Source organism: Malus sylvestris, chromosome 8 (genome assembly GCF_916048215.2).
Source record: "Malus sylvestris chromosome 8, drMalSylv7.2, whole genome shotgun sequence".
NCBI lineage: Eukaryota > Viridiplantae > Streptophyta > Magnoliopsida > Rosales > Rosaceae > Malus > Malus sylvestris.
The window spans coordinates 26,897,222-26,924,218 of NC_062267.1; the positions used below are offsets into that span (position 1 = coordinate 26,897,222).

General features: G+C 38.4%; 2 protein-coding genes and 1 pseudogene across 3 annotated transcripts; 1 reads left to right on the plus strand and 2 right to left on the minus strand.

Moving 5' to 3' along the window:
* Positions 1 to 2,945: 2,945 nt before the first annotated feature.
* Positions 2,946 to 12,939, minus strand: LOC126631494 (pentatricopeptide repeat-containing protein At1g71490-like; annotated as a pseudogene).
* A 781-nt stretch (positions 12,940 to 13,720) lies between these two features.
* LOC126631875 (probable alkaline/neutral invertase D) lies at positions 13,721 to 18,553 on the plus strand. Of its 2 annotated transcripts, none has more exons than XM_050302066.1 (5): positions 13,721 to 13,918; positions 14,461 to 15,002; positions 15,388 to 15,819; positions 16,535 to 17,093; positions 17,958 to 18,553. In XM_050302066.1, exons 2-5 carry the CDS (start codon positions 14,619 to 14,621, stop codon positions 18,251 to 18,253), a joined length of 1,671 nt encoding a protein of 556 aa, XP_050158023.1. In that variant the 5' UTR covers positions 13,721 to 13,918; positions 14,461 to 14,618; the 3' UTR covers positions 18,254 to 18,553. The 2 variants fall into 2 exon arrangements, with proteins under 2 accessions (XP_050158023.1, XP_050158022.1); XM_050302065.1 differs by having other exon boundaries at positions 13,722 to 13,918; positions 14,557 to 15,002.
* A 319-nt stretch (positions 18,554 to 18,872) lies between these two features.
* On the minus strand, positions 18,873 to 26,073 carry LOC126631876 (uncharacterized). Its single transcript, XM_050302067.1, has 10 exons — positions 25,763 to 26,073; positions 25,531 to 25,676; positions 24,456 to 24,600; positions 24,244 to 24,371; positions 22,890 to 22,961; positions 22,475 to 22,601; positions 22,270 to 22,385; positions 21,080 to 21,121; positions 19,948 to 20,160; positions 18,873 to 19,176 (listed from the first exon to the last, which is right to left on the minus strand). Exons 1-10 carry the CDS (start codon positions 25,887 to 25,889, stop codon positions 19,108 to 19,110), a joined length of 1,185 nt encoding a protein of 394 aa, XP_050158024.1. The 5' UTR covers positions 25,890 to 26,073; the 3' UTR covers positions 18,873 to 19,107.
* Between the last annotated feature and the right edge of the window lie 924 nt (positions 26,074 to 26,997).

A 26,997-nucleotide genomic window follows, 5' to 3' on the forward strand; every position in this document is an offset into this window, starting at 1 on the left:
ATGTAACAAAAAAAATGTATAATTAAGATATGAAGGATTTCATCTCTAATATTATCGAGACATTTTGTGATAAAATCTAATACTTAGTAATAGGTGGTTTAGTTAGGGCTCATATCAGTAATGTTGATAGTGAACCATTGAATTGCAATCATTAAAAGGTATCCTGCTATACAGTTCTTCTTCTTCTTCTTAGGCTTTAGGTCTAGTAGATATCTCTTTGATTGGTTCACCTGTTAAAAAAGGTTCTTCTTCTTCTTCTTCTTCTTCATAGGCTTTAGGTCTAGTAGAGATCTCTTCGATTAATTCACCTGTTAAAAAAGGGGTCATTAACGCACACAACCAACCTAATTATCAAAACCTTCATCGATCAAAACCCTAAACCACAGATAGCAAACATTCAAACCAAACCTCTAAAACTATATAAAATAATGGACGGAACATTTGAGATTCAAAGAGTTTCATGGTGAGGTGTGAGAGATTGAGACTCCAAACGGCAAGAAGAAGTTGACGGTGAGGTGTGAGAGATTAAGACTGAGAATGGTCGTCCCTGGGAATGAGAGACAAAGTTTAAGAGAGTGATTGAAGACCGAGAGAGAGAGAGAGAGAGAGAGAGAGAGAGAGAGAGAGAGAGAGAGAGAAGAGGATGATGAAAGATGGGAATTGGGAACGAAGAGGCTATGGTTAAAGTCTTAAAGAAAAGTTGGGATTGGGATGAAAGATGGGAATTGATAACCTATTAAACAATTATGATCCATGTTTTTATAAATATGTTACTCATAACGGTATTAGCAAGAAAAAACTTGCTATCAAACTAGTTTAAGTGAAAGATACTCAACAAAGCGGGAAGGGGTTCGAACCTCCTTGGCTATAATTTTTTTTTGTGTTTTTTATAATTAAAATATATTTCAGTTTGATTCGGTTTGGTTCGGTTTTCGAACCTCAAAAACCAAAACCAAACCAACCTAATTTGGTTCGGTTTGATTTGACAATTTTGGTTCGGTTTTTCAGTCTGGTTTTCCGTCCCCTTTTTTTCGGTCTTCGGTTTTTCGAACCCACCCCTACTAGCACATGACTAAAGATATGTTTTGCCATGAATTCCATCTTGCTGACCTCAGGGTCATGGATAATTGCTTGAAGGTTACTAAGAATATTGACCATGTGTTCAACCTCGCAAGATATAGCAGAAACCCAGAAAACTTGAAGGGCATTGTGATTGAGTGTGGCAAGATGGATGGTTCAAAGTTGGGAGGTGGGTTTTTGTCTGGTCCTAGTAGGGGATACTAGACCTTGAATCGCCAGTTCCTAGACGCTAAGAAATGCAGTTGGGTCATCAATTGATTTAGATTAAATAAATTAATATCTACAAACATAAAGATTCAGTAATTAAAAAAATCAAAGCTGATGACAAATAGATATAGCAAAAACCCAGAAAACTTTCAATCGAAACACAAAATGAGCATAAAAAAAAATTGAGATATCTGGGTAAATCTACAGCGCGACAGAAGTGGCTCCGTGTTGTTGCCTGCTGGCTGGGTGCAATCGGTGGGTACGGGAGATGATGAAGAGAGGACAAGGATGAAAATGAAGGCTACGGGAAAAGAAAGGCAGCGGCAGAGAAGATGGATTAGGGTTTGTTTTATGATTTGGATGGTGTAAATATTGAAAAAGATAATGAACATTTTTGTCTTAAAATGTTAAAATTTTGTGTTCCACGGGGGTGGAACGAATCGTTCCAGGGGGGAGGTGGAACGAAAATTCAGCCAAAACTTGTTTTGTGGGACAACATGTCCCACTGTCTTTAGCGCACCAAACGTGGGACAAGGGTGTTCCATCCCACTGCGTCTCGTCCCATCCCACGTACCAAACAGTACCTTAACTCATCAAAATGTGTAGCTATGGTCATTTTCGTCAACTTCGTCAGAATTTTGTCAAAATAAGTTATGTTGGAAGGACCATTGCTACAATTGGGGTCCTTCAACTCATCAAAACGTTTAGTTATGGTCATTTTCGTCAACTTCGTCAAAATTTTGTCAAAATAAGTTATATTGAAATGACCATTGCTACAATTGGGTTAAAGTTTGAGGGATTATTGCTCCAATTAGGTTAAAGTTAAGAGACCATTTTTCCAGTTGAATTAAAGTTGAGGGACCAATGGTAATGAATTTTTAGTTGAGGGACCATAGCTGCATGTTTCGATGAGTTAAATGACCAATGATAATGAATTTTTAGTTGAGGGACTATTGCTCTAATTGAGTTAAAGTTAAGGGACCGTTGCTACAATTTACCCTTTTATTAATGTAGTTTTAGATAATTCACAAAACTGATAATCGGACTCGTTTGGAAATGCTTTTAAAGTTACTGAAAACGTTTTTGATGAAAGTGTTTCTTGCCAATGCATTTCCGTGGTGCCTAGATGGGTGAGGGGTGTGTTTTGGTCGTGGCAACGAGGGTTGTCATTTGGGGGCAATGGCAAAAAAGAGCATTGTTAGAAAGTAGGAGTAGACATCAAGCCTCGGTTTTGACCCCGAACCGCTGCCACGCACATCACTCAGGTCGGACAGAGATCTTCTTTGGATCTTAATGTCTCAAGTCTAAGGACTAGAGAATTCGAACCACTCAAATTGAATCTGACAGTTCCCATAAACTCATTTTGCTAGCCCACTTCACACATATCAAAGCCTTCGATTTCTCTTTCATATAGACCGAAGACCCGGATTCTTGGTCCTTAGGCTCGTTATACCAAAGTCTGGAGAGGTTCCAAATTCACTCAGGTTGACATTATTTCAAACCATTGTCAGCTAAGACTATAAACCATCAAGCGGGGCGAAGTTAGGTGGTTTAACAATATTGTTAAACTTTTGCTATTTTAGTTAGTGAATAATGTCAAAAACCTAATTTAGCCAGTCAATTTAACTTATGATCTCCAACAATACTCTCTATTTTACTTATCTCTTCAAGTATAATCGACTCTTTCTTGAATTGTAATCCTCAAAAACATCATAATCTGAACTAAAATCCTCATCGACAACAGAATCAGTATCTTTCATTACCTCCATTGAACCATCCAACAAAAGATAAATTTCATCTCTTAGTTGATTTGTTGTGTCCCTCCCCCACCAAAAAGGGTGAAAATCCATCGCCCCCATTAACCGCCTTCCTCACACCCAAGTCCCTTATCAAAGCCCTCAGTCTCGTTAGGTTATTCCAACAACCAACAATAATATACATGTTATCGATTAACACATAGTAACCAAAAATTTTCGGTTTCATTTCTAACAGTTTTTTAGCTACTCATTCTCTTGTCTCTACATTTCCATGAAACCGACATGCTTTGATAGGAGTAGCCCACATAGCAGAAGCTGGCTTGTAAGGCATCTTTGCGATAAATATCATTTGCCTTGTTAGTAGATCGAGCCTCTTAAAGAGATCAACCATGCACGCATAGTGCTCTATATCGAGAATTATATTGTATACACTCAGGATCTTTTCAAACAATATTTGGCCTTGGATTACTAGACCGGAATGGCTATAAGCTGATAGGATTGAAACCATTGTTACGTGATCTGGTTTTACATGTGTTTGTACCATACTTGACCAATCCTGAAACTACTGAGCACCGGTCAACGTTATACCGTCAAGGACCTAGAAGAGTTTCACTCCAACCAGGAGGCCAATCACAACGCGACACGTGTTGACATCAGAAGCCAATCATAGCACAACACGTGTTAACATCAAAAGTCAATCACAACACGACACGTGTCAATGTTAGAATGAAACTATAAACTCTCTTCTATAAATAGAGATCATTCTCTCACAATATTTCCTAATGTCATTTGTACTAAATCATTCACTTGTACTCACTAAAGGAGAGCTTAAACCTATGTACTTGTGTAAACCCTTCACAATTAATGAGAACTCCTATAATCCGTGGACGTAGCCAATCTGGGTGAACCACGTAGATCTTGTGTTTGCTTCCATATCTCTATCCATTTACATACTTATTTATACTAGTAACCAGAGCAATCTAGTGAAGGTCACAAACTTAACACTTTCTGTTGTACTAAAGTCCTTACTGATTTTACGCATCAACATTTGGCGCTGTCTGTGGGAATCGATATGAAAAGTTGTGTCGGTTCTTTTTTTATTTTTTCACCTCCGCCGTGAATCTGCAAAATCATAGAAACACTAAACCAAAATCCTAGTCCCATCTCTCTCTCTAGAAACCCAGAAATGGGTAAGTAGAACAAACACATACTCTCCTGGTCTTACCCCACACAAACCCCTCAAAAACCTTTTTATGAACCAATGGCTATTTTATCACCTTCTCTGCTTTTTCCTCTTTCGACTCCCTTCTCGTCCCCTGGCCACCGTTTTAGCTTCCTTCACGCTCCCCAGAAATTCCACCAATGGAGCTCTTCTCGGAGGACAGCTTGCAAAACGGCACGGTCACATGTTTGCCAAGGCTCCCTCCTATCTCTACGCCGCCATAGAAGATTTCGACACTGTCAATATCGCCGAGGACGTCACGCAGCACGCATTCCAAACCTTTTCTGCTATCTCTCCGTGCCCGTTGCTTTCTCCACACGTACATCTTGTCATCTACAAACCATAGCTTTTCTGCATTTCAATTCACAACTCCGACGTCGGTTTCGTCTCCAGAAATCTAGATTTTTGGAGAATATGGTCACCAAAAAGAGTGTGTGCATATGCTTCGCCGTAATGTTCATCTCGTCAGTTCTGGTTTCCGGCACCGGAGCATTTACATTCCTGGATTTAGGTGGACTACTTCAAACTCTGTTCCTAGCAAACGGTCTCTCAGCTAACCGCCCTCACTCGGTCGGACCGTCACCAAATCCTCCGAATCGCAGATCTAAACTCGCTGCAAATCCAAAATCTCAAATCTGCAAATTTACCAAAAAATATTGAACTGTGAAGATTGGGGGAAAGACGCAGTAAGTAGTGTAGAAGAACACGATGTACGTCGGAGGATTGGCAGAAAAGTTGAACAAGTCGATACTCCACGCGACATTCATACCCTTTGAGGGCATCAAGGACGTAAAGACGCCGCTGGATGAAGTCACCTCCGCTCTTTTGGGTTCATCACGTTTTTAGATAGGGAGGACACTACCGCTGCCATGGACAATATAGATGGCGTCGAGCTCTACGGCCGAGTCCTCACCGTCAATTATGCCCTACCTGAGAAAATCAAGGGCGGTGAACAGGGTTGGGCCGCCCAGCCCAGGACGCAAAAAAAAAAAAAAAAACAAAAGCTGAAGGAGTCGCAGAGCAGAGCAGTCTTTGGATTTGCTGGTTGTGGCTGAGATAATGTGTGCGGTCTAGGATGATCATCGATGCTATGCTATTGTCAAAAGGAGCTCCATCTTCATGGGCGGGTAAGTTTTCCGAATTCAGAAGACTCTGTTCTCCATGGGTGGCTCAGTGAAGGATGTGCAGTTGCAAAAGGAGCTTGATAGTTAGGTCTAGGTCAGATGTACGAGTTGTCCAGTGAGCTGAGTCTCCACCTCCGAGTCAACTTGATGAGGTATGATTATTCGGTTTACAGACAGTCTCTGGTGGGTTTTCTTTTCTTGACATCATCTACTGGGAAAGATTCTTTTGATCATGGCTTTTAACCGACCACCAAATACTTTTATTATTATATCTTCTCCATGACCAAAATATTGACGATGATAGCTACAAGCCTTCGTGGTCCATCATCTCAAGATGGTGGAAACAAAAGCAGAAAGCAGAAAAGAAAAGCAGAAAGCAAAAGAAGATAAAAAGAAGCAGACATAATGGCGATAATTTCTTTTTGAATGATGTAATTTATTTTTCTTATATTTCGGAGACATCTGTATAAACCCCATCAGAGGGTAATATGTATAAATCCTATCAGAGGGTAACAAAAAAAAATGGCAAAGCCTAAAATAAATGGGCTGGAATGTTGTGTAGATGGCGAAGGCCCATAAGCTCAAAATAGCTCCAACCAGGCGATCAAAAATACACCTAGATCTCCAAAGTATTCAGCAACCCGCCTCTATTACCACCAACCAGGTGACCAAAAGTACGCCCAGTATTCCAAAATTATTCGGCAACCTGCCGCTATTACCACCAACCGGGTGATGAAATGTACAACCCGTACTCCAATATCATTTGGCAACTAGCCATTCATGCCACCAACCAGGTGATGAAATGTACAACCCGTCTTGGGGGACTACTGTTTATACCATATTTAGGGTCTCGTATTTAGATCTCGTACAAATACTCGAGGGACTTAAATGTAATTATATGATAAAGGAATGGGCAAATATGTAATAAGTGAGGAGTCCTTATTCTATAAAAGGACCCTTCACCCTCACAATTGGAGGAGGCCAATTCCTAAGGCTCCTCACCCTCTCAACGCTCTCACTCTCAGAGCTCTCTCTCTCCCTCACTTCTCAGAGAAATACAATACAATCAGTGTGGATGTAGCCCAAACCTTGGGGTGAACCACGATACATCTTGTGTTATTTACATTTCATGCAGATTCACGGTCGGATTTACGTTGTACCAAGACCTCCGGTTTTGTGCATCGACAACATGTAACAAGTTCATTTCTTCGAATAACTTCAGTGCAGCTTTTCCTGCACCCTGGACTTCATATCCTGCAATCATGGAAGTATAAGTTACTTTGAATAAGCTTAGGGCTACTTTTAATTTTATGCTTACTACAAGGGCTTCCAGCACTAATTCCTACACTTAATCGCGTCTCATAACCCATGTGACCTTCACTTCACAGCCTGATTAATGTGCTAAGCGCACTTATATGGCCCTTTGTTGAGCTAGAGTTTCTTTCTTAGGATGTACCTTTATCTTCACCGGTGGATTGGCAAACTTTATTGTGAAATTTTTTATGCGATTCCTGCTGTTCGTTACTAGTGAATGTAGCATTTATTAGTTATATAGTCTTGAGAAATGGTTGAGCATCTTGTATTATTATTGTATAACTATAATAATAACAACATAAGTTAAAAAAATGAAATTTTATTTATTTATGTTTGTACCATACTTAGGGCCTCCGTATTTAGATCTCGTATAAATACTCGGGGGACTTAAATGTAATTATGTAATAAATGAAGGGGCAAATATGTAATAAATGAGGAGCCCTTATTCTATAAAAGGATCCCTCACTCTCACAATTGGGAGAAGCCAGCTCCTAAGCCTGAAGCCCCCTCACCCTTTCACATCCCATCTCACATTACAGAGGTTCTCTCCATCACAATCCTCTCAGAGAAATACAATATCAGTGTGGACGTAGCCCAAACCTTGGGGTGAACCACGATACATCTTATGTTATTTACATTCTTGCAGATTCACGGTCGGATTTACGTTGTTCCAAGACCCCTCTGGTTTTGTGCATCAACATTTGGTGCCGTTTGTGGGAATCGATACGAAAAGTTGTGTCGGTTCTCTTTCATCTTTTTCACCTCCGTCGTGAATCTGCGCCAGCTTTCATTTGCTGATTTCTGTCAGGACCAGGAGAGAGAAGAAAAATAATGTGTGGATCTCAGCCACACACCACCTCAACGTTCATCTCTTCTATTCTCTGCTTTGCATCTCGGCGGTGGGTGCGTTGGCTCATTCACTCGGTGATAAGTATCACTCTTCCAACAACAGATCTGGATAAGGCTTTTATTGATCCCTGGTTCCACCCTTCAGCATGAAATCAAGACCAAATGACGGTTGGCACTCTATTATGCCTCTTTGTTTAAGAAGCAAAGCAGGAGCACATTTTTGCATGTTTCCAAAGGTGAAGGCAGTAGACTACATTAAAGGGAACATAAGCCCTTAAGAGAGCTCAAGCCCACCGGAGAAGAGGCTATATCGAGTATTTGAGGGATCCATTTGAAATATCGGTATTTTTTGTGACGTGTTTGCCAACACCGCAGGAAAAATCTCGCCAAAATGGTCTAAACTTCTTGAGCTTTCGTGCAGATTGAAGCACCGTGGACCTGACTTGAGTGAGTTATACCAGCATAGAGATTGTTTTTTGGCTCATCAGAGTTTGGCCATCATTGACCCTGCCTTTGGTGATCGACCTCTCTACAACGAGGATAAGTCGCTTGTTGTCACAGTGAATGGAGAGATTTACAACCATGAAAAGCTGAGGACATAAGATCTGGCTAGATACATTCGTGCTTTGCTTTCACTTCTCATTTTCCCGGGGTTTCATCAAAACCGCACTCCGACACCGCTCTCCCATCAGCCCCTCAACCATACCCGATTTCAAACCTCTCATATAGATCCGATCCAATTCACCGATCCTTTATAAAATTCAAGTCCCCGGTCGACTTCAGCTCAATCCAATTCTTCCGTTTAACGCCGCTGTCTACAACCTCGCAGCCCAATCGCACGTCGTCGTCTCGTTTGAAATCCCGGATTACACTACCGACGTCGTTGCCACTGGCACCCTCCGCCTTCTCAGTCCGAAACGACGTCGTTCAACCCCTGATCCCCCTACGTTGTTTCAAAATACGCGACGCATTGGTACACCTTGAACTACCGCGAGGCATACGGGATGTTCGCGGGCAACGAGATTGTTCAAACACGAGTCGCCGCAACGGGGGGAAACTTTCATGACCCGGAAGATCACCCGGGCCGTGGGTTGGATCAAGGAGGGATTGTAGAGCAAGCTGTTTTTGGGGAATCTGTAGGTGTTGAGGGACTGAGGTTTTGCCGACATCATCATCATAAAAAAACTGAGAAAAGCAGCAAAGAAAATGGTTGGGCAAAGTGCTTTGGTTCAAAATTCCAGGATCATGCGGAGAGCTTCAGCTTTTCTGTCTCTTTTGTCTCTCCATGGGTCTAAAGGCAGTGGAAACAGAATAGAAAAAGAAAAAGATGATGTTACTAAAGAATATTTCAGAAAAAGAGAAAAAGAAAAGAGCAAAGCAAAAGTGAAAAGAAAAAAGGAAAAAAGAAAAGAAGAAAAGCAAAAGATTTTCCTATTATTATGATTCCTTCTGTCTGCCAGGTGAAGAGACAGAGAGAGTGCAGCAGAAAAACACAAGCAAAAGCAATGAATAAACACCCTACCAGAATGATGTGTTTTACTTTCTTTATTTTTGAATGATGTAATTTATTTTTCATATCTTTCGGAGATATTTGTATAAACCCTATTAAAGGGTAAAAATAAAAAATAAAAAATAAAAAATAAAAAATAAAAAACGGCAAAGCCCAAAATAAATGGGCTGGAATGTTGTGTGGAGGGTGAAGGCCCATAAGCCCAAAATAGCACCAACCAAGTGATCAAAAGTACGCCTAGTACTCCAAAATTATTCGGCAACCTGCCGCTATTACCACCAACCAGGTGATCAAAAGTACGCCCAGTACCTTAAATTATACATGAGCATTACTCATATCAATCATACATAAACATTCATGAGCATCACTCATTCAATCATACATAAACATTCATGAGCATCACCCATGTCAACATTCATGAGCATCACTCATGTCAATCAACATAAACATTCATGAGCATCACTCATGTTAATCAGCTTTAAAAGCTTCATTTACAAAAGCTCTAGCTTTAAAAGCTTCATTTACAGAGCTCCAGCTTCAAAAGCTTCATTTACAAAGCTCTAGCTTCAAAAGCTTCATTTACAAAAGCTCTAGCTTCAAAAACTTCATTTACAGAGCTCTAGCTTCAAAAGCTTCATTTACAAAAGCTCTAGCTTCAAAAGCTTCATTTACAAAAGCTCTAGCTTCAAAAGCTTCATTTACAGAGCTCTAGCTTCAAAAGCTTCATTTACAAAAGCTCTAGCTTCAAAAGTTTCATTTACAGAGCTTTAGCTTCAAAAGCTTCATTTACAGAGCTTTAGCTTCAAAAGCTTCATTTACAAAAGCTCTAGCTTCAAAAGCTTCATTTACAGAGGTTTAACTTCAAAAGCTTCATTTACAAAAGCTCCAGCTTCAAAGCTTCACTTACAAAGCTTCAGTACAGGGTATACAAATACTACCTCCGAACAACCGCCACTTCGGCCCATACATGGATTCAGTTTGAAATCTCCAGCCAACAGACTCTATTGACCGAAGACTTGGGGGACTACATTATGTACCATATATTGGGCCTCAACTGGGCTTCATGAAAAACACTTGGGGGACTTAGCCCATTATTTATGTACTGAGGAACGGGTCCTTATTCTATAAAAGAGACTCCCTCATTTTCATTAGAAAGCACCAATCACTTATGTATTGAGGAGCGAACCCTTATTCTATAAAAGTGACCCCCTCACCATAATTAGAGAGCATCAACTCTAGCCCGTTATTCATGTATTGAGGAGCGAGCCCTTATTATATAAAAGGGACTCCCTCACCATCATTAGAGAGCATCACCGCCTACTGAGCAATCGCCTCGCCGCAAACATCAACTCTAGCCCATATTTATGTATTGAGGAGCGAGCCCTTATTCTATAAAAAGGACTCTCTCACCTTCAAACGCCACAAGCCGAGCCAACCAAGGCAACATAAGCCACAAGCAGAGCAGCCTCGTAACATGTGCTACTTCTAGTTGAGCATCATTTCAGATTGGGCACCGCCTCATATCGAGCATCAGTTTTAGACGACATCTGGTTACTTCGGCCCACACATGGACTGAATTTCAAGTCTCCAGCCAAAAGACTCTCTTGACTGAAGACTTAGGGGACTACTGTTTATACCATACTTAGGGCCTCTGTATTTAGATCTCATATAAATACTCGGGGACTTAAATGTAATTATGTAATAAATGGAGGGGCAAATATGTAATAAATGAGGAACCCTTATTCTATAAAATGACCCCTCACTTTCACAATTGGGAGATGCCAACTCCTAACCCTCTCACATCCCCTATTACATTATAGAGGTTCTCTCATTCACAATTCTCTTAGAGAAATACAATATCAGTGTGGACGTAGCCCAAACCCTGGGGTGAACCACGATACATCTTGTGTTATTTACATTCATGCAGATTCACGGTCGGATTTACGTTGTTCCAAGACCCCTCCGGTTTTGTGCATCAACAATTTATTTTATTATATATAAAATAAAATATATAATTTATAAAATATTATAAATACTAAATAAAATATATATAATGCCGATATAGTGGAATGGTAAAATTTCTCTTTGCCAAGGAGAAAACGCTCAATGATGCATTACATTAATTTATATTCACAATTTTTTAAATAATAAAAATCTTAATATATTTAATTCTATTTTTTCTTATTTCTTATTAATTTAATAAAAAAAATGAAGTAAAAGCGGGTAGCGAGAATCGAACCCGCATAGTTAGCTTGGAAGGCTAGCCGGTGTTTCACGGGATGGATTTCATTAACACGAATAGACTAGAAATGGTCTTCACATGCATACCCTGTGAAGCTCATTGTTCCCTGGGATTGGCTTTGGGCCTTTCATGTGCAGCTTAGTTGGAAGGCAAAGAAGGCCTCATTCGCCAGGGGGTACGAGCCCTCAGTGAGATACCACTCTGGAAGAGCTAGAATTCTAACCTTGTGTCAAGACCTATGGGGACCTATCATGCGGATTGGTCTTTACACTTGCAATGGTATCAAGATAAGGTGATTCGTATGCCACCATGATTTCCTTTAAAAGTTTAGTATCGGATTCTAACCTAGCATTCGTCCCCGTTGCACAATACGTTGTCGTATCCTTGCCGATATTTCTCTTTCTAACCATACAATTACTAGTATGCCTATTTTGATTCCCACTACAAGAGTCAAAATAGGAACAAGAACCCATATAATTCCATAAACCTCTTTTAAAAATTCTAATCTAGAAAAAAATCGATATATTCTACCTGAGGTATCTAATAACCTTGCTTCTGCTTGCTGCTGGCGCACCTCTCCTAACTATTGCCTATTTATTCTAGAATAATCTTTTTAGGAGACAGACCTTTTTGGATATATAATCCAAGTCGAAAGTGGAGTTATGAGAACAACCGTCTAATGGAAAACGATTTTCGCGTTCAGTTCAGATAGCACTTTTTTTGTTGAGAATTCCTCTTTCCCTTTTGTGTAAATTCCCCTGCAATGAACTAAAAACTTACAGGGCCCTATCTATTTCCCTCTTTCGAGCCCATCTCTTTTTGACATTGAATCAAATACACTTTTAGCCTATAAAAACCTACCCGATCTGGCATACATGTCCATAAGGGCACTCTACAGTAATAAACAATCATCAAATGCTACACGCTTTGTAATGTAGCAGTGGAACTCATTCTCGTGTTGAAGATTTGCTACCCGAGCAAAGAGGGGAATGATGCTAGCAATAGTAACATAGTTAGGTTGAATTCATGAATACAACATCTCCCTAAATAAGAATGAAGCTTCATCTGCTCGATCTATGCAGGAATAACCAGAAAGCATGGAGTTCCAAGTAATTATACTGCTATCTTCTATCAATTCAAACAAAGTATACGCTTTCCTAAGGTCTTTGCACTTGGAATACAATGTAATCAACGCACTGTTAACATTATCATACCCATCACAACAACTACGAATCGCAAAACCATGAATTGCCTTCCCTAACTTATTGACTCCAATGTGCAAACAAGCACTCAAACGAATCGTCAATGCTACCGAGTTCAATAAAATACCACAAATTCTCGTTTGAGAAAGCAACTCAAGTGCACCCCTGAAAATACCTATCCTTAAGCACTTTCTAGCAATGGTAACAACTCAAATGTGTCCGTCCACATGCCTTTGGGAGGCATAACTAGAGATCATTGCATTCCAAGAAACTAAATCACTTGTGGCCATTTTGTCGGATTAGCGGCGAGCAACGTCGAGAAGTTAGAATTTCTCATAAATGGTGACCAATGAATCATGTACAAAATAAATTCCACTCATTACAAGCATCAATGGACTTTTGCAGCTCCCTTCCAAAACTTACATCCAATTTTTTCCCAATGTTTTTGGATTATTTTGTATTTGAAATTTTTCAACGTATTTGGATTATTTTGTCTTTCTTTGCGTTGGCCTATAATCTTTCTTCCACTTAATAAATGTCATTTTTCGACAAAAAAAAATTGTATCATCCGAATTGTGTAAGTTATTGAAGCTGTCATAATCGGAAAGAGATCCTCTCCGGATCTCTCCCTCCAAAGCATAGGGATCAAATGATCTGAGCCTTTAAAATTTGATCCAACGGCTACAAACAGATAAGTTCGTAAAAACTTTTAAAAATTATAATAATTTTTAGCCGTTGGATTAAATTTTTAAAGGTACAGATCACTTGATCCTTAGGTTTTGGAAGGAGAGATCCGGACATGATCTCTTTCCGTCATATTCAACATGTATTAAATTATTTCTCAATATTTAATTAGCTTACCTAACCACAATGAATAATAGTGGGGAAGGAATTGGTATGCATGTTTTAAATGAAAGAAGACCAACGGATAATGCAAGTTGATGGCGGGCGTGCCTGCGGAGTGCGGGCAGGGGAAAGTCCAAAGCTGGGTCAGAGACAGAGACACTGACGGGCTACAACGGTGTCGTTTTCCCCACGTCGGCAAATCACCCGTGCTTTCTCACCGGCTATTCCCGGTGTACTCTCTTACATTCCCGGTTCCTTTTGTCCTTTTCCGCTGTAAAATTAAAACAAAAAAATAAAAAAAGAAGAAAAAGTTAAAAAAGTTAAAAAACTGAGATATCCATCTCTTGCTGCTCGGCTATCCTCCCACGCTATAAATTGGAGGAGTGGAACGACTTTCTCTTTTTTTCTCTCTCTTTTCTCCTTCTCCTTCACCTCTCGTCCAATAATACTGGAGTAATAATAATTTGTCATCTTTCCGACCTGTCCCCGGCGAAATCTCGGCGATCGCCCGATCACACTGACGGAGACTCCTCCGCCGCCGCCGACTTCTTTCTCTCTCTCGGAGGTATAAGCTCCCTCTCTCTCTGTCTCTCCTTAATTTGCATTTTTTTGCTGAGAAGGTTCAGATCTGGTTTTTCTTATACGAATTTGTCGATTTGTTAATGCTAGATGTTTCTGGTTGATCTTGATCTTCCATTATTTGTTATTATTATTTTGTAAGAAGCTTATATTTGTTTAATTTTCTCTGCTGTGATGATTTAATCGGTTAGAGAATGTTTATATAATCTGGAATTTTTGGTTTTGTTGCATATTTTTGTATCCATTTTATAAAAAAAAATGATTAATTATTCTAATAATATTTTACGTATTAGTACTCACAGGAGCTGCTTTCTTTCTCTGTGTTTTTGTTTTTTTTTTTTATTTCTGAAAGATTTTTAGGTGATTTCATGAAAATTGTATGCTTTTTCTTATAAGATATAACTATCGGAAGACTTGGCCTAAAAACCGAGCGCAGTGGCATTCTATGATTCATAAAGCCAACCCCACTTAGTGAGATAAGGTCTGATTGTTGTTGTTTTTCTAATAAGATATAAATTGGTTTGGTAGGAGTCGATCACAACACAAACACAAAGATTTTTCAGATTTGTTGAGACCTGAGAGTGAAGTAAGTCATTTGATTTGATTTGATTTGATTTGATTCAGTCGATTGTTGAGGAAGAAATAAGAACAGGAAGAAGAAGTAGAAGAAGAAACAGACAAAGGAAATGGAAGGGACCAACTTTGGGCTACGAAATGTGAGCTCGCATTGCTCCATTTCGGACATGGATGACTATGACCTCTCGCGCCTTCTTGACAAGCCCAGGCTCAACATTGAGAGGCAGAGGTCCTTCGACGAGAGGTCACTGAGTGAGCTCTCCATTGGCCTCACAAGAGTCGGCTTGGACAACATGGACAGCACCTACTCCCCCGGTGGAAGGTCTGGTTTTGACACTCCTGCTTCCTCTACTCGCAACTCGTTCGAGCCCCACCCTATGGTTGCCGAGGCATGGGAAGCTCTCCGCCGCTCTTTGGTCTTCTTTCGTAACCAGCCTGTGGGCACTATTGCTGCATACGATCATGCCTCTGAGGAAGTTTTGAATTATGATCAGGTAAACTTTTCACAATTTTCAACCCTTGCCTGCCTTTTGTTTTTATTTTCAATTTATGTGTGAGATTATGCAATAATCTATCTGTTTTTGGATTAATAATTTTGGCAAGCAAATCAACTTGCGGAAAATTGGATCGCTCTCTATATTGATAGACATTTTTAGTATCTGCTATCGGTAGAAATATCTAATTAGACTCGTGCGGTGATGACGCTGAGAAACTTATTGATTCTGCAAATGTCGCTTGTTCTCTTCAATGTTGGCAAAAGATTGGACAAAAAAATGAATTACACCCTCGGGGAAAGGCAAACAAAGCTCTAAAACATATAAGTTTGAAGTGTTCAGTTAAATGAGCATTAAATCTTGACATGATTGTTATTTTGTTTAGGTTTTTGTCCGAGATTTTGTACCAAGTGCTCTGGCTTTCCTAATGAATGGTGAGCCAGAGATAGTTAAAAACTTCCTCTTGAAGACCCTGCAGCTTCAAGGATGGGAAAAGAGAATAGACAGGTTCAAGCTCGGGGAAGGTGCAATGCCAGCAAGCTTCAAAGTTCTTCATGACCCTATCCGAAAGTCAGATACAATTATTGCAGATTTCGGAGAGAGTGCAATTGGACGAGTTGCTCCTGTTGACTCTGGTTTTTGGTGGATTATACTGCTCCGTGCATATACAAAGTCAACTGGGGATTTATCTCTTGCGGAAACAGAAGATTGTCAAAAAGGAATGAGGCTTATATTGACTCTATGTCTGTCAGAAGGTTTTGACACGTTCCCAACATTGCTTTGTGCTGATGGATGCTCCATGATTGATCGTAGAATGGTATGTTGCACTTCATTTTCACAAGAATCTCTTCTTTTGAAAAGAAACTTAATTACCAATGGACATGAGAAGTAGCTTGGGAAGTCCTTTTAAGGCTATCATAAGGTCATTAAGCTTTAGTCTTTCTGTCCCTAACCATTATAAAATTACAGGTTTGCAACTGTGGTTTCTTTGCTAGCTTTAATTTCAAGTAGATGATACACTGTTTAAATGTGGCTAGGCTCGTATTTATGGGTCCCTAGGCTCATATTTATTAGCAGTATATGCTTGCTTTCTTTATTTGAAGACAACAATGATAGCTGCATTGACATTGATTAAAAGTGGCTTTAATCAGTTCGCAAGCATAGAAAGAAATTTGTAAATATTTAAAGCGTCAAAAGTCATGTTCTTGTGGTTCTATTGTTAGTGTCTAATGCCTTATTTACTGACATGTATGGATGGGTAGCCCACTAAATTCCACCCATAATAAAAGTGAATATGATTTGTAGTCCCAATAGATGAAGGTTGAGAAGCTCATGAGTGATTTTATTTATTTATTTATTTTTAGTAAGAGAAAAAACGAAAAAGGATAATTCTTGTCCGTTAGTCTTCACGTTTATGAAGGTTTATAGCTTACTTCAAGTTTTCTTGTCTGCCTGATTGCTTTATTTCAATATTATGGTACTTCAAAAAAAAAAAAATCGTATCTTATTTTACACATTATATGGTTATCCAGGGAATTTATGGTTATCCTATTGAAATCCAAGCTTTGTTCTTTATGGCATTGAGATGTGCCTTGTCAATGCTGAAACCTGATGGAGAAGGAAAAGAATTCATAGAACGAATTGTTAAGCGTTTGCATGCCTTAAGTTACCACATGCGAGGTTACTTCTGGCTTGATTTCCAACAACTAAATGACATATACCGTTACAAGACTGAAGAGTACTCACACACGGCTGTAAATAAGTTCAATGTCATTCCTGATTCCATCCCAGATTGGGTATTTGATTTTATGCCATGCCGTGGTGGCTACTTTATTGGCAATGTGAGTCCTGCAAGGATGGATTTTCGATGGTTTGCTTTGGGTAACTGTGTTGCAATTCTAGCTTCTCTTGCAACCCCAGAGCAATCAATGGCTATAATGGATCTCATTGAATCTCGTTGGGAAGAGTTGGTTGGAGAAATGCCATTAAAAATATGTTATCCAGCAATAGAAAGTCATGAGTGGCGAATCGTAACTGGTTGTGATCCCAAGAATACCAGATGGAGTTACCATAATGGAGGATCTTGGCCAGGTTTGCCCCTCTACTTGAAGTTTCTATGTTATTGCTGCAGTTAAAATTCAAAAATAGTTGTGATGGTAAATGTTCTGTCAGTCGGTCCTACTGTGATACCATATAATTGATTAACACTATTTCTAATCATCCTCTCTTTACTAATACCCCTGTCAAATTTCCCTTCCCTTCAACTTGATGCACTTGATTTTTGTACTTGACCAAAAGTGTTCTTCCTTGGTGGGTGCCTTCATCTTATTTCATGGGTACATCTTATCATCTTTTTACATTAAGGATATTGGGATGCTGCGTTTTGATTTATTCATCTGAAGTACTACACGTACTCCATTGTTGAGGAATGGAAGGTTCCCTGCATTCATTCATTCATCTGAAACACTATGGATGTTTTACGTAATGGAAGAGTTCTCTGCGTGGATGATCTTTGAAAAGCACATTTTAAATACAGTGTTCAAGTAGTATAAAATGGCAGCCTTCTTTTGTTTCATTACAAATCTTTACTTTCTGAACTGAATATTCATCCCGAGAAAGTAAGTTTGATATTTCTTTTCTTTTTTTCAAGTTTGTTTTTTCGGAAAATTATTGTGAAAATAGTGGTTGTATTTGTATATTTCACTCAGTTATCTATTTTTTCAATTTTGTAAATGAACCAAGCAGGCTTCGTGCCTGAGATATTCGATTCCCTTGCTTAGCATTCATTTAAACATTAGGGTAACCTAATGGGATTATCAAATTGTTGTGTTTTGATTCAGAGACCGTTGTTTGGAAAGATTCTGTATAATATTATTACACCAAACAATTGTGTACGATGTTTCTCAACCTCTCTTTGTTTCTTTGTTGGATTTGTTTCCGCTCTCATGTGTGCAGTGCTTCTATGGATGCTAACTGCTGCGTGCATTAAAACGGGAAGACCACAAATCGCAAGACGGGCAATTGAGCTTGCTGAGAGTCGTCTGCTAAAAGATGCTTGGCCAGAATATTATGACGGGAAACTCGGAAGATATATTGGTAAACAAGCAAGGAAGTACCAGACATGGTCGATAGCAGGATATCTGGTTGCAAAGATGTTGCTAGAGGATCCGTCACACTTGGGGATGATTTCGCTCGAAGAGGACAAGCAAATGAAGCCCGTTATTAAGAGATCGTCGTCTTGGACTTGCTGAGGAGCCCAAAAAAAAAAAAAAAAAAAAAAAAACAAGCTAAACAAAATGGCAGTAAAAAAGATAGAGGAAAACCAAAAGGTGAGAGATACTGCACAATTCTTTCGGGAGTTTGTCTTTGTAGTAAGCCCTTGTATCTGCTGTGCTGAGACTGCTTATTGTTTTCAAATAAATTTGAACATTTGGCCTTTTATGTTTAAAATTCGATGGAACGCTGCAATGGCTCCTAAAAAAATTAATAAGCTCAAGAGAGGAGCTGTTCGGATTGTATTGAATATAATATCATGGACGATTTCAATACTATTACTGTATTTGGATGCGGATATTAGATTATTAAGGAACACTCCAAATTGGATGGAAATTGATTTGACAAAATTTTTAATTCTTAAAATTTACGAATTTTCTTGTTTGGCTAACCTAAAAGAAAAATCAAATTTAAATACGGAATTTAATGTGTGATAGAGATGAAGGGCAACGACATCCATGGAGTATGGAAGGAAGGGGAGGAAGGTGGAAGAAAATATAGATGGGGAATCTATAGATTGTAGTAGTCCCCCAACCTCTCTAACTAACATACGATACAATTTCACTCCACGGTGAGGAGTTAGTCCTTAACGATTAATGAAAAAAAAATGAAATGTATTTTAATAACTTACGGAAAATATCAAGTAAACTATGAAGGTAGAAAATCGATAAGCGATCATTTTAAGGGACAAATTCCCTCCAATTTATTCTCCCTCTAACGGTACAATAACACGTGGTGTAGGGCAGCTCCGGGCACTCAAAAATCGCTCCTTAAATGGATGTCCAAATCAAAAGCTTGGCAATAAAATATCAACCATATTCACTAAACTGATTCAGTTGACAAACTCAATTCCTGTCAAAGGCTTCCCTTCATGAAGTTGAATGGCGACATCGCCAACTACCTGCATTTGTTGAGCCACCACACCACAAAAGATAGTCAGGCTCCGATGAGACAACATACGTATCATAAGCATTGGATTCAAAGGAAGCTATAATCTTTGACGGTTGCAAACTAAGCTCACAAAGATCCTGATCATACTATAACCTAAGAAGCATCGACCAAGACACAACGCGCTCATTTGGTGCACCTGATTGGATTGGAATGGGTAACCTACTAAATTAAAGGTATTATGTTGACAGGAGAAATGATAAAATCATGACCGCTTCGAGGATAGAAGATGGAGTACTTGCGAAGAAAACTTATCCATTCCAATCCTCCTTAGAATGGTAGGATTAGATGGGATGAATTTACTTCATAGCTAATCCACTTTTAATCGCCTCCAAATGAAAAACCATTCACTTCCACCCTCAGTATACCTTGAAATTCGAGTGTTCTCCATTCCAATCCAATCATGCGTACCAAACGATCCCAAATGACAGTAGAGGAAAAGAATTATCCTGTCACTTGGTTGTGCATGAAGACCACACCAAAAATAGTAGCCAAATAATCAAAGAGAAGATGTGTATATCCATCACCAATCCCTATATACACGTCTTGTCTCATCTAACAGAAGTATTGACATATGTGACACCGGAGGTATTGATAGCAAGGTGTAGCCTAGTATAGTTGATTCAGACAAGATGATCGCTAGATGATGGCGCTGTTGGACATACAGTAGTGTAGTGGAACTAAAAATGAGCGAGCTGATTCTGTTTTGTCAATGGTTGCTTACCTTGGCCATGGATCTGTAAGAATACTCTGTAACTCCTGCCACATGAGGTGTGATGATAACATTGTTGAACTTCAAAATTGGATCGTCAGGATCAAATGGCTCCGTCCAAGCAACATCAATCCCTAAACCACCTAAGTGGCCAGACTCTAGGCTATACGAAACAGCTTCATAGTCCAGGAGACCCCCTCGGGCAATATTTACCAGAAGGGCACCCTAGAATGAAAAAAGAAACATGAGGGTCAACAGCAAGAATCGATAACAGGAAATTAAGACCGAAACTGTCCCTCCCAACAAAGGTCTTCCAATTTCTCTCAAACCCCAAACACCTAATGCTTAAAAGGAGCTGCCTTCTAAGCTCAACTAATGAGATGTTCAAGAACTCAAGAGCAAGGGTGAAGCCAGTCCTTCCATTTGAACAATATTTTGAATTTAATATTCTCCACATATTTCCTTATGTATGGCTGAATAAGCCAAACATAAATTATAATGGGTAATAATATTGAGCGCACGTGGAGAACTGACTTTAAAATGTGGATGTTTTGACTGCTCTGATGAAATGATAAAGGTTGTTGGTTTGCCTTTACAGCCCAACATGTCAAATTCAACTTATCTTAGGAGGTTCCAACTAGACCCTTTTGACGTTACGCTTTCATATTCTATTTGTACCGCTAAGTCTAAAGCCTAATATACGAAGTTCAACTTATGCTTAAATATTCCAGTTGCAGGGACCCGAACTCAATCTCCTACTCTGATACAATCAATAAGTCTGTTGGTTTAACCACCATTTGCAAGAGCTTAAGCCATTTAGATTTGGGATAATCGCACCAAAGGCTGCTGGAAATTCTACCAAAAATTTCTATAAGCTCTGAATTGAACAGAAACCTGATTATTTAAGAGTTTTAATCCCTCATTTCTTTAGACTCTTGTTCGTGCATAGGGTTGCAGATAAAAACTTGTACTTTAGGTTCAGTGGGAGGCCTCCTATGACATAAAGAAGGGATCTATATATTACACACATCTATGGTTGTAAGCTCGTGTTTACAAACTCACACATCATATATTTGCTAATATGATTCTGTCATTGCAAACGAAGTACGATTATCAAACAAACTACACTGGATTGAAACCAAACCTTTCTCATCGAAGATATGAACGACTTGTTTACAATGCCAACCTGAAACACAAAGTATGCAAAAGTAGGAGTCAGACAACTGAGCATCACTGAATCTTCTGCAGTGGAATTGAATTCATATTGACTTCCATCTCACATAGAATGCAATTCGATTTTGGAAATCTAATTTGACAAACTCTTGCTATATACATAACTAAAAATTATAACAGGAAAAGGAAAAAAGTATAGAGGTTATGTTTAAGGGCATAATTAACAAGCAGCAGACACAGATTGCATATAACATCACCAACATCTGAGCGAGAGAATACAAAACAGAAGATGCAACAGATGGAGAATAGAAAAAAATAAGAGAGAACAGAGATTGAGGAAGAGTATGGAAAAAAAATGAAAAACGAGGTTTAGAGAGAGACAAAACAAGAGGGAGAAACCGATGACATTAAAAAAAATTTAACTGGAAACTTATGAATGGACCACGATGAGGAACCGTTTTGTGGAAAGGAAAAATGACCAAGGAAGACATCAAACCATTTATGATCCCATCTGGGTCAGGCATTTAATGATCCTATCATCGAACCTTTCTCAAGTACTAATTATTTCATTCTTAATCAAGTTAAATGCAACTGAAATTAACAGTCTTTGCATACGCTTCTTCTAAAATAGAAGGGGTATTGGTTGAAGCTGCAAGCTTGCAAATGCTCATACTTTAATGTAACATGAGGTCAACATTCAGCAATGAGATAATCTTTGACACATGCAAGAAGAAAAGTTCTGTTTGGGCATATAAATTGGGCTTTTTTTGTTAGAGTTTACAGGTTATTCATCTACTCTGGGGACTTCAGCATATTAATTTGACAATAAAGAACTGAGTTAACCCTCCACTGTCTCTCTTTTTTCTCTATCTTCACTTCTCAACCTTTGTACTATAATTTTTTCTGTGCTCTTATCAGCATCTTGTCTTTTCCTTTTGGTTTCTATTCTGTCTCTTCCTTCACAATCTCTCCCGCAACCACATAAATTTGTACCAGAGCAGTCTTTGGCCCATATCAAATGATCACAATTTGGATCTCAAGTGAACGTAATGAAAAACTTATTTGGACATGTTGACACAGTGCTTGAGAAGGTGCAAGTGCAACAGGAACAATCATCATCCACTGCAGAAAACATGGTATAAAAATGACCAATGATCTTACTGTTTCACTGTTTAAATGCACACAGCAAACAACGATGTCTGCAATACTTGCAAACTTGTGGATATCTTCATGGACACACTTCTCATCAACCAAATTCTCAGTGGAACAATTTTGAACTGAAAATTTAGAACATATAACCGTGATTTATATGGCTGTATGCTTCAGTATCACAATTCAGTGTTCTAGCTTATGCCTCCTCACATACCATTTGATTGGCAAGAATCTTGTGACTGTGTGGCCCAACTCCGTTTGGAGGCAATAATTTTCACACCAAACGGTCTCAAGCGCTTTGCCAATTCAATTCCAATGTTCCCATATCCTAAAATGAAAACCTGCATGCGTTAGCAAAGAAACCCAAGTTTAAAAACTGAGTTGAACATGAGTAAATCAACACTTCAAGTTGCAAAGCGCTAAACATAACCTCCAGATCTTCTCAATCTGTAAAGTGTCGAAACTTTCTAGCGGAAGAGCATACTCATAAGAATAATAATAAGAGTAAAAAAGAAAAACACGAGAACTACAATCTGCATTCTAGAAAGTTTCTATCTGAAAACCGCTATAAGAACAAAAAAAGAACACAGAAGAGAGAGAGAGAGAGAGAGAGAGAGAGAGAGATTCACTGTTTTTCCAAGTAGTGTTTCACCAACTGGATCCCCAACCTTCCTCAGCTTAATAGAAATTTGCATCTCCTTCTACAATGGTAGAAAAATTACAGATAAAATGAGCAGACAAGAATATAAAATAAAATAGAATAAAAAAACTAAATTCAAGAGAGCCACTAAGTATACTTTTGGTATGGAACAATAAATGTTTATTAAATAAAATAAGAAATAAATTGCAAGAAAAGCCAGAAATATTGCAATATATACATGACTAGCATCCAAATTACCAATCAAGATGAATGTGAACAGAAGAGAATATTTCATAAAATTCCGTCTCAACATAATAGATTTCATGACATGAAGATGCCAAAAGATAGTGTGCAAAGATGAATTTCACAAAAATTATTTATATATTTAAATCCATCCAAAATGTTAATTTTCAAGAAATAGTCCGAGAAGAACCAAAGGAAGCAAGACAACACAACTGCTTTATTATTAGAAGGACTGATCACCATACCAAACATCCTTTCAAAGATAGATAAATGAGAATAATAACAAGAAACAGGGCAATATTTCAAAGGATAATAAAACGAGCCTTTCTAAGAAATCCAAGAATTCTACTGATTATATTGCACTGAAAACATACTCTCAAACTGGAAAGAATTGTGCTCCAAGGTTAATCTCAAAAACCATTTTCCTAACAAAGCTTCATTTATTTTAAATAAATTTTCTTGTGGAGAAGAAAAAGGTCAAAATAATGTGGACTTGCTGTGTGATGGCTATTGTCTAGCTAATGTGGAGTGGAGGGAAAGAAAAAAGATGGTTTTGGCCGATCTTTAGGGGGTGGATTGGAGGGATTATGGGGTACACAGTTAGATTTGGGATATCATTGTAGGTATCAATATCATTGGAATTTCAGGATGTGCATGCATATAGGAAGGCAGCACTCTCTTAAATTTTCTCATGCATAGTTAATAGTTTTGGACTGTACTTTGATGTTTAGTACTGGTGGGTTAATTGTATCATCAATTCATAGTCAATTATGTCTACATTCTTTGTATTGCTAGCTGTAGGATTACTTCCTTTATGTAAATTCCTTAAGTTTAGCTACCGCTTGGCAACTCTTGCAACTATTTAAACCCTCCCTACGAGATGAATGCAAACACAGAATTTCACAAATTTGTAAAAAAAAAAGCGATGACCAAATTCGAAGGAAAAAAATTAGTGAGGCCCCTTGGATGATCAAATTGAAAGGATATGACATGACAAAAGCATTCAACAGAATCAACACTATGATGCCTAGAATTTTTTTTTTGAAATATCATAAGGGTAGTAAAAAAGTTTATTAAAAATAAGTTTAAGCCTAACTTACTTGCTTTCGTAGGAGGCCCAACATCAGATAAATGGCCATTTCGGCACATGAGGCTGCATTTCCAGTTACATGGCTCGGAATCCTAGCAACTTTGATTCCAAACTTAGTTGCAGAATCAATGTCAACGCCTAAAGAAAATAAATTTAAATTGTAAATATGGACACCTAAGACAAACGCTCTTTTTATAACAATTTGAACCACATGAAAATGACCTTCCAGGCCGACACCATACTGCAGTACAAGCTTCATCTTTTCTGCACGGGAGAGAATATCTGAATCTAACTTCATCATCTTCACGATACACATACTGTAATTCTGGATAACACCAGGCACATCTTTATGGGGAACATCATCTACCTACAATAGTGAAAATTGAAATACTGAAGGAGCACTGGAAATCGATGATGGAACATACACAGGAAGGAGCCCTAAGATAGATAGTGGAACATATGCAGAATAATCACAGGAGATTGATAGATGGATACATAGATGCAGAATAAACACGGGAGATTGTTATATGGATACATAGATAGATTATAAGTTACAATTTGCTTGAGAAAAACTTTACATCTATCTATAATATTTATATTATATATGTACAGAAGTTTACTCAAGCATATATTAACATTTTAGACGTAATTTTGGGGACTGGCATGATTATAGATAGACGTACTAGTAATTTATTTAGGAAAATTAACAAAAAATCCAAAAAAACTTCCCTTTTCATGAAAAGTCCTTTTTAAATGTATAGTGAATAGTACTAGGGAAAGGTATAAATGTGGTTTTTCGTTAAAAGTGAACAGTACCGGAAGTGTTTCGTTAAAACTCCCTATTAATTTAAAATGCACACATGATCAGGTTGTTACATTCCTTTTATGTAAGCCTGGTATTCATAGCTCTGACAATTGACAGTCAAACAGTTCATAACTAAAAAATAATTCAGAGCGCAAACAACACAATTCACATAGAAAACAAGAACACAAAAACAGCAAGATATATACTTCTTTGGCTACATCCACCATGACACACTGAATCGAACCTAACAGATCAACAAAATCAACGAAATCACAAAATCACAAATCAGGTTTCGCCGGTATAAAACATTGTGATGATTCTTTCTTAACAAGGGACTGCTTCTTCAAATCCGACGAGATTAATATACGACATTGACTAAAGTTACAGTATAATACAAGATGAGCAACAGAAACGACGAGCCAGCCACTGTCAGATATATAAAATCGATCGACGGAGGGGGGAGCGGACGATAAAATGCAGGAGGAAAATGACCTGGATAAAGGGGTAGTCTTTCAAATACTCCCTTGTGTAGGTTTCAGCAGCAGGAAAATGTGATCCGCAGAAAAGAAGACGGGTAATTTTCTCCTTGTTCTTCACCTCGCCATTTTCTTCTTCCATTTTCGACAAGCTATGCATCTCTGCTACCGCAACCCCAGTTGGACGAAGCAATGAAATTCGGGGTTGAAAGAAAGAAAGTAAAAAAAGTAAAAAGTTCAGAACTTACCGCTGAGGGTGTGAGCGTGAGTTGGATGTAGAATCCTGTGATGGCGATGAGGATGAGGATGACGATGACGATGACGAGCGGAATCACAAATGGCCTTCGCGAACAGTCTCAATCTCGACGATCCCATTTATATTCCAATTGAGATTGAAATTCCAAAGCCCCGAACGAGACGGGACGGGACGAGACGTGACGTGGCCGAGAGGAGAGAGCTACTGACTCTGTCACTCCCCACGCCCACCCACTCGATGATGTGGACTGACGGACTGACGACGGAGGAGGGGAAAAGGGGAATTTTTATCCCCTCCTGAGCAAAAAATGGTGGATGCTCATGACCCCCACTAACCGTTGAATTTTATTAAAATTCAACGGCTATAATTATTATAACTTTAGAGGAATTCTTTATTTGTAGTCGTTGGATCAAAATCCAACGCTTCATGTTAGTGAATCATAAGGATCCCTACTAATTGCTTAGGAGGGGATCCAATCCCGGGGAAAAGGTACATGAATTTGTTGTCAGGGTCATTCAGTCTTTTTGCACGTGACAAAAGTTTAAGGAATGTGATATCCACACATCCCATTTTACTTTTCACATATTTTTTTTTTATTTTCGACTGTCGGATCGGATGAATTGAAGAAGATCAATGGATATAAATTATTAAGGAGGTGTGAGAAGTAAAATATGGTATGTGAATAGCACACCCCAAAGTTAAAGAGGGCAAAAGCGTTTTGAGTTCCCCTTCTGATACCGACGGCGCCGTCTAACTCACACACTCACCCTCGTGAGTATCCTCGGACCCACCTCGTCCAGCTTGATTCGTCGGGAAAAGTTAGGTCATCTTTAATTAAATGAGTTATTTTTAATTCTGGTTCAGAATATAGTTTCGCAAGAAATTATTTTTTAACAAAAAGTATCAGATTATATTTATATACAATTTTCAACTAAAGGAGCTATTGTCTTCTTAATAATTTATTATTTTAAGTTTATTCTTTAATTTTATTGGTTAGTTGAATTAAACTACATTATTAAAATAAGGTTTCCAAACATATTTTGAGAATCACTTATCGCTAAATGTTTTTTAAGTTTCATGTTATTAAATATTTTAATTTTACTTGCACGTTAATAATTTAGACATTAAAATGAGTTAAGATAGTATGAAAGGATGAAGGGAATGTGAGAAATGATGTAGGAATGACTCATATATTTATAGGGAAAAAATTAGAATTTTTTTTTTAAA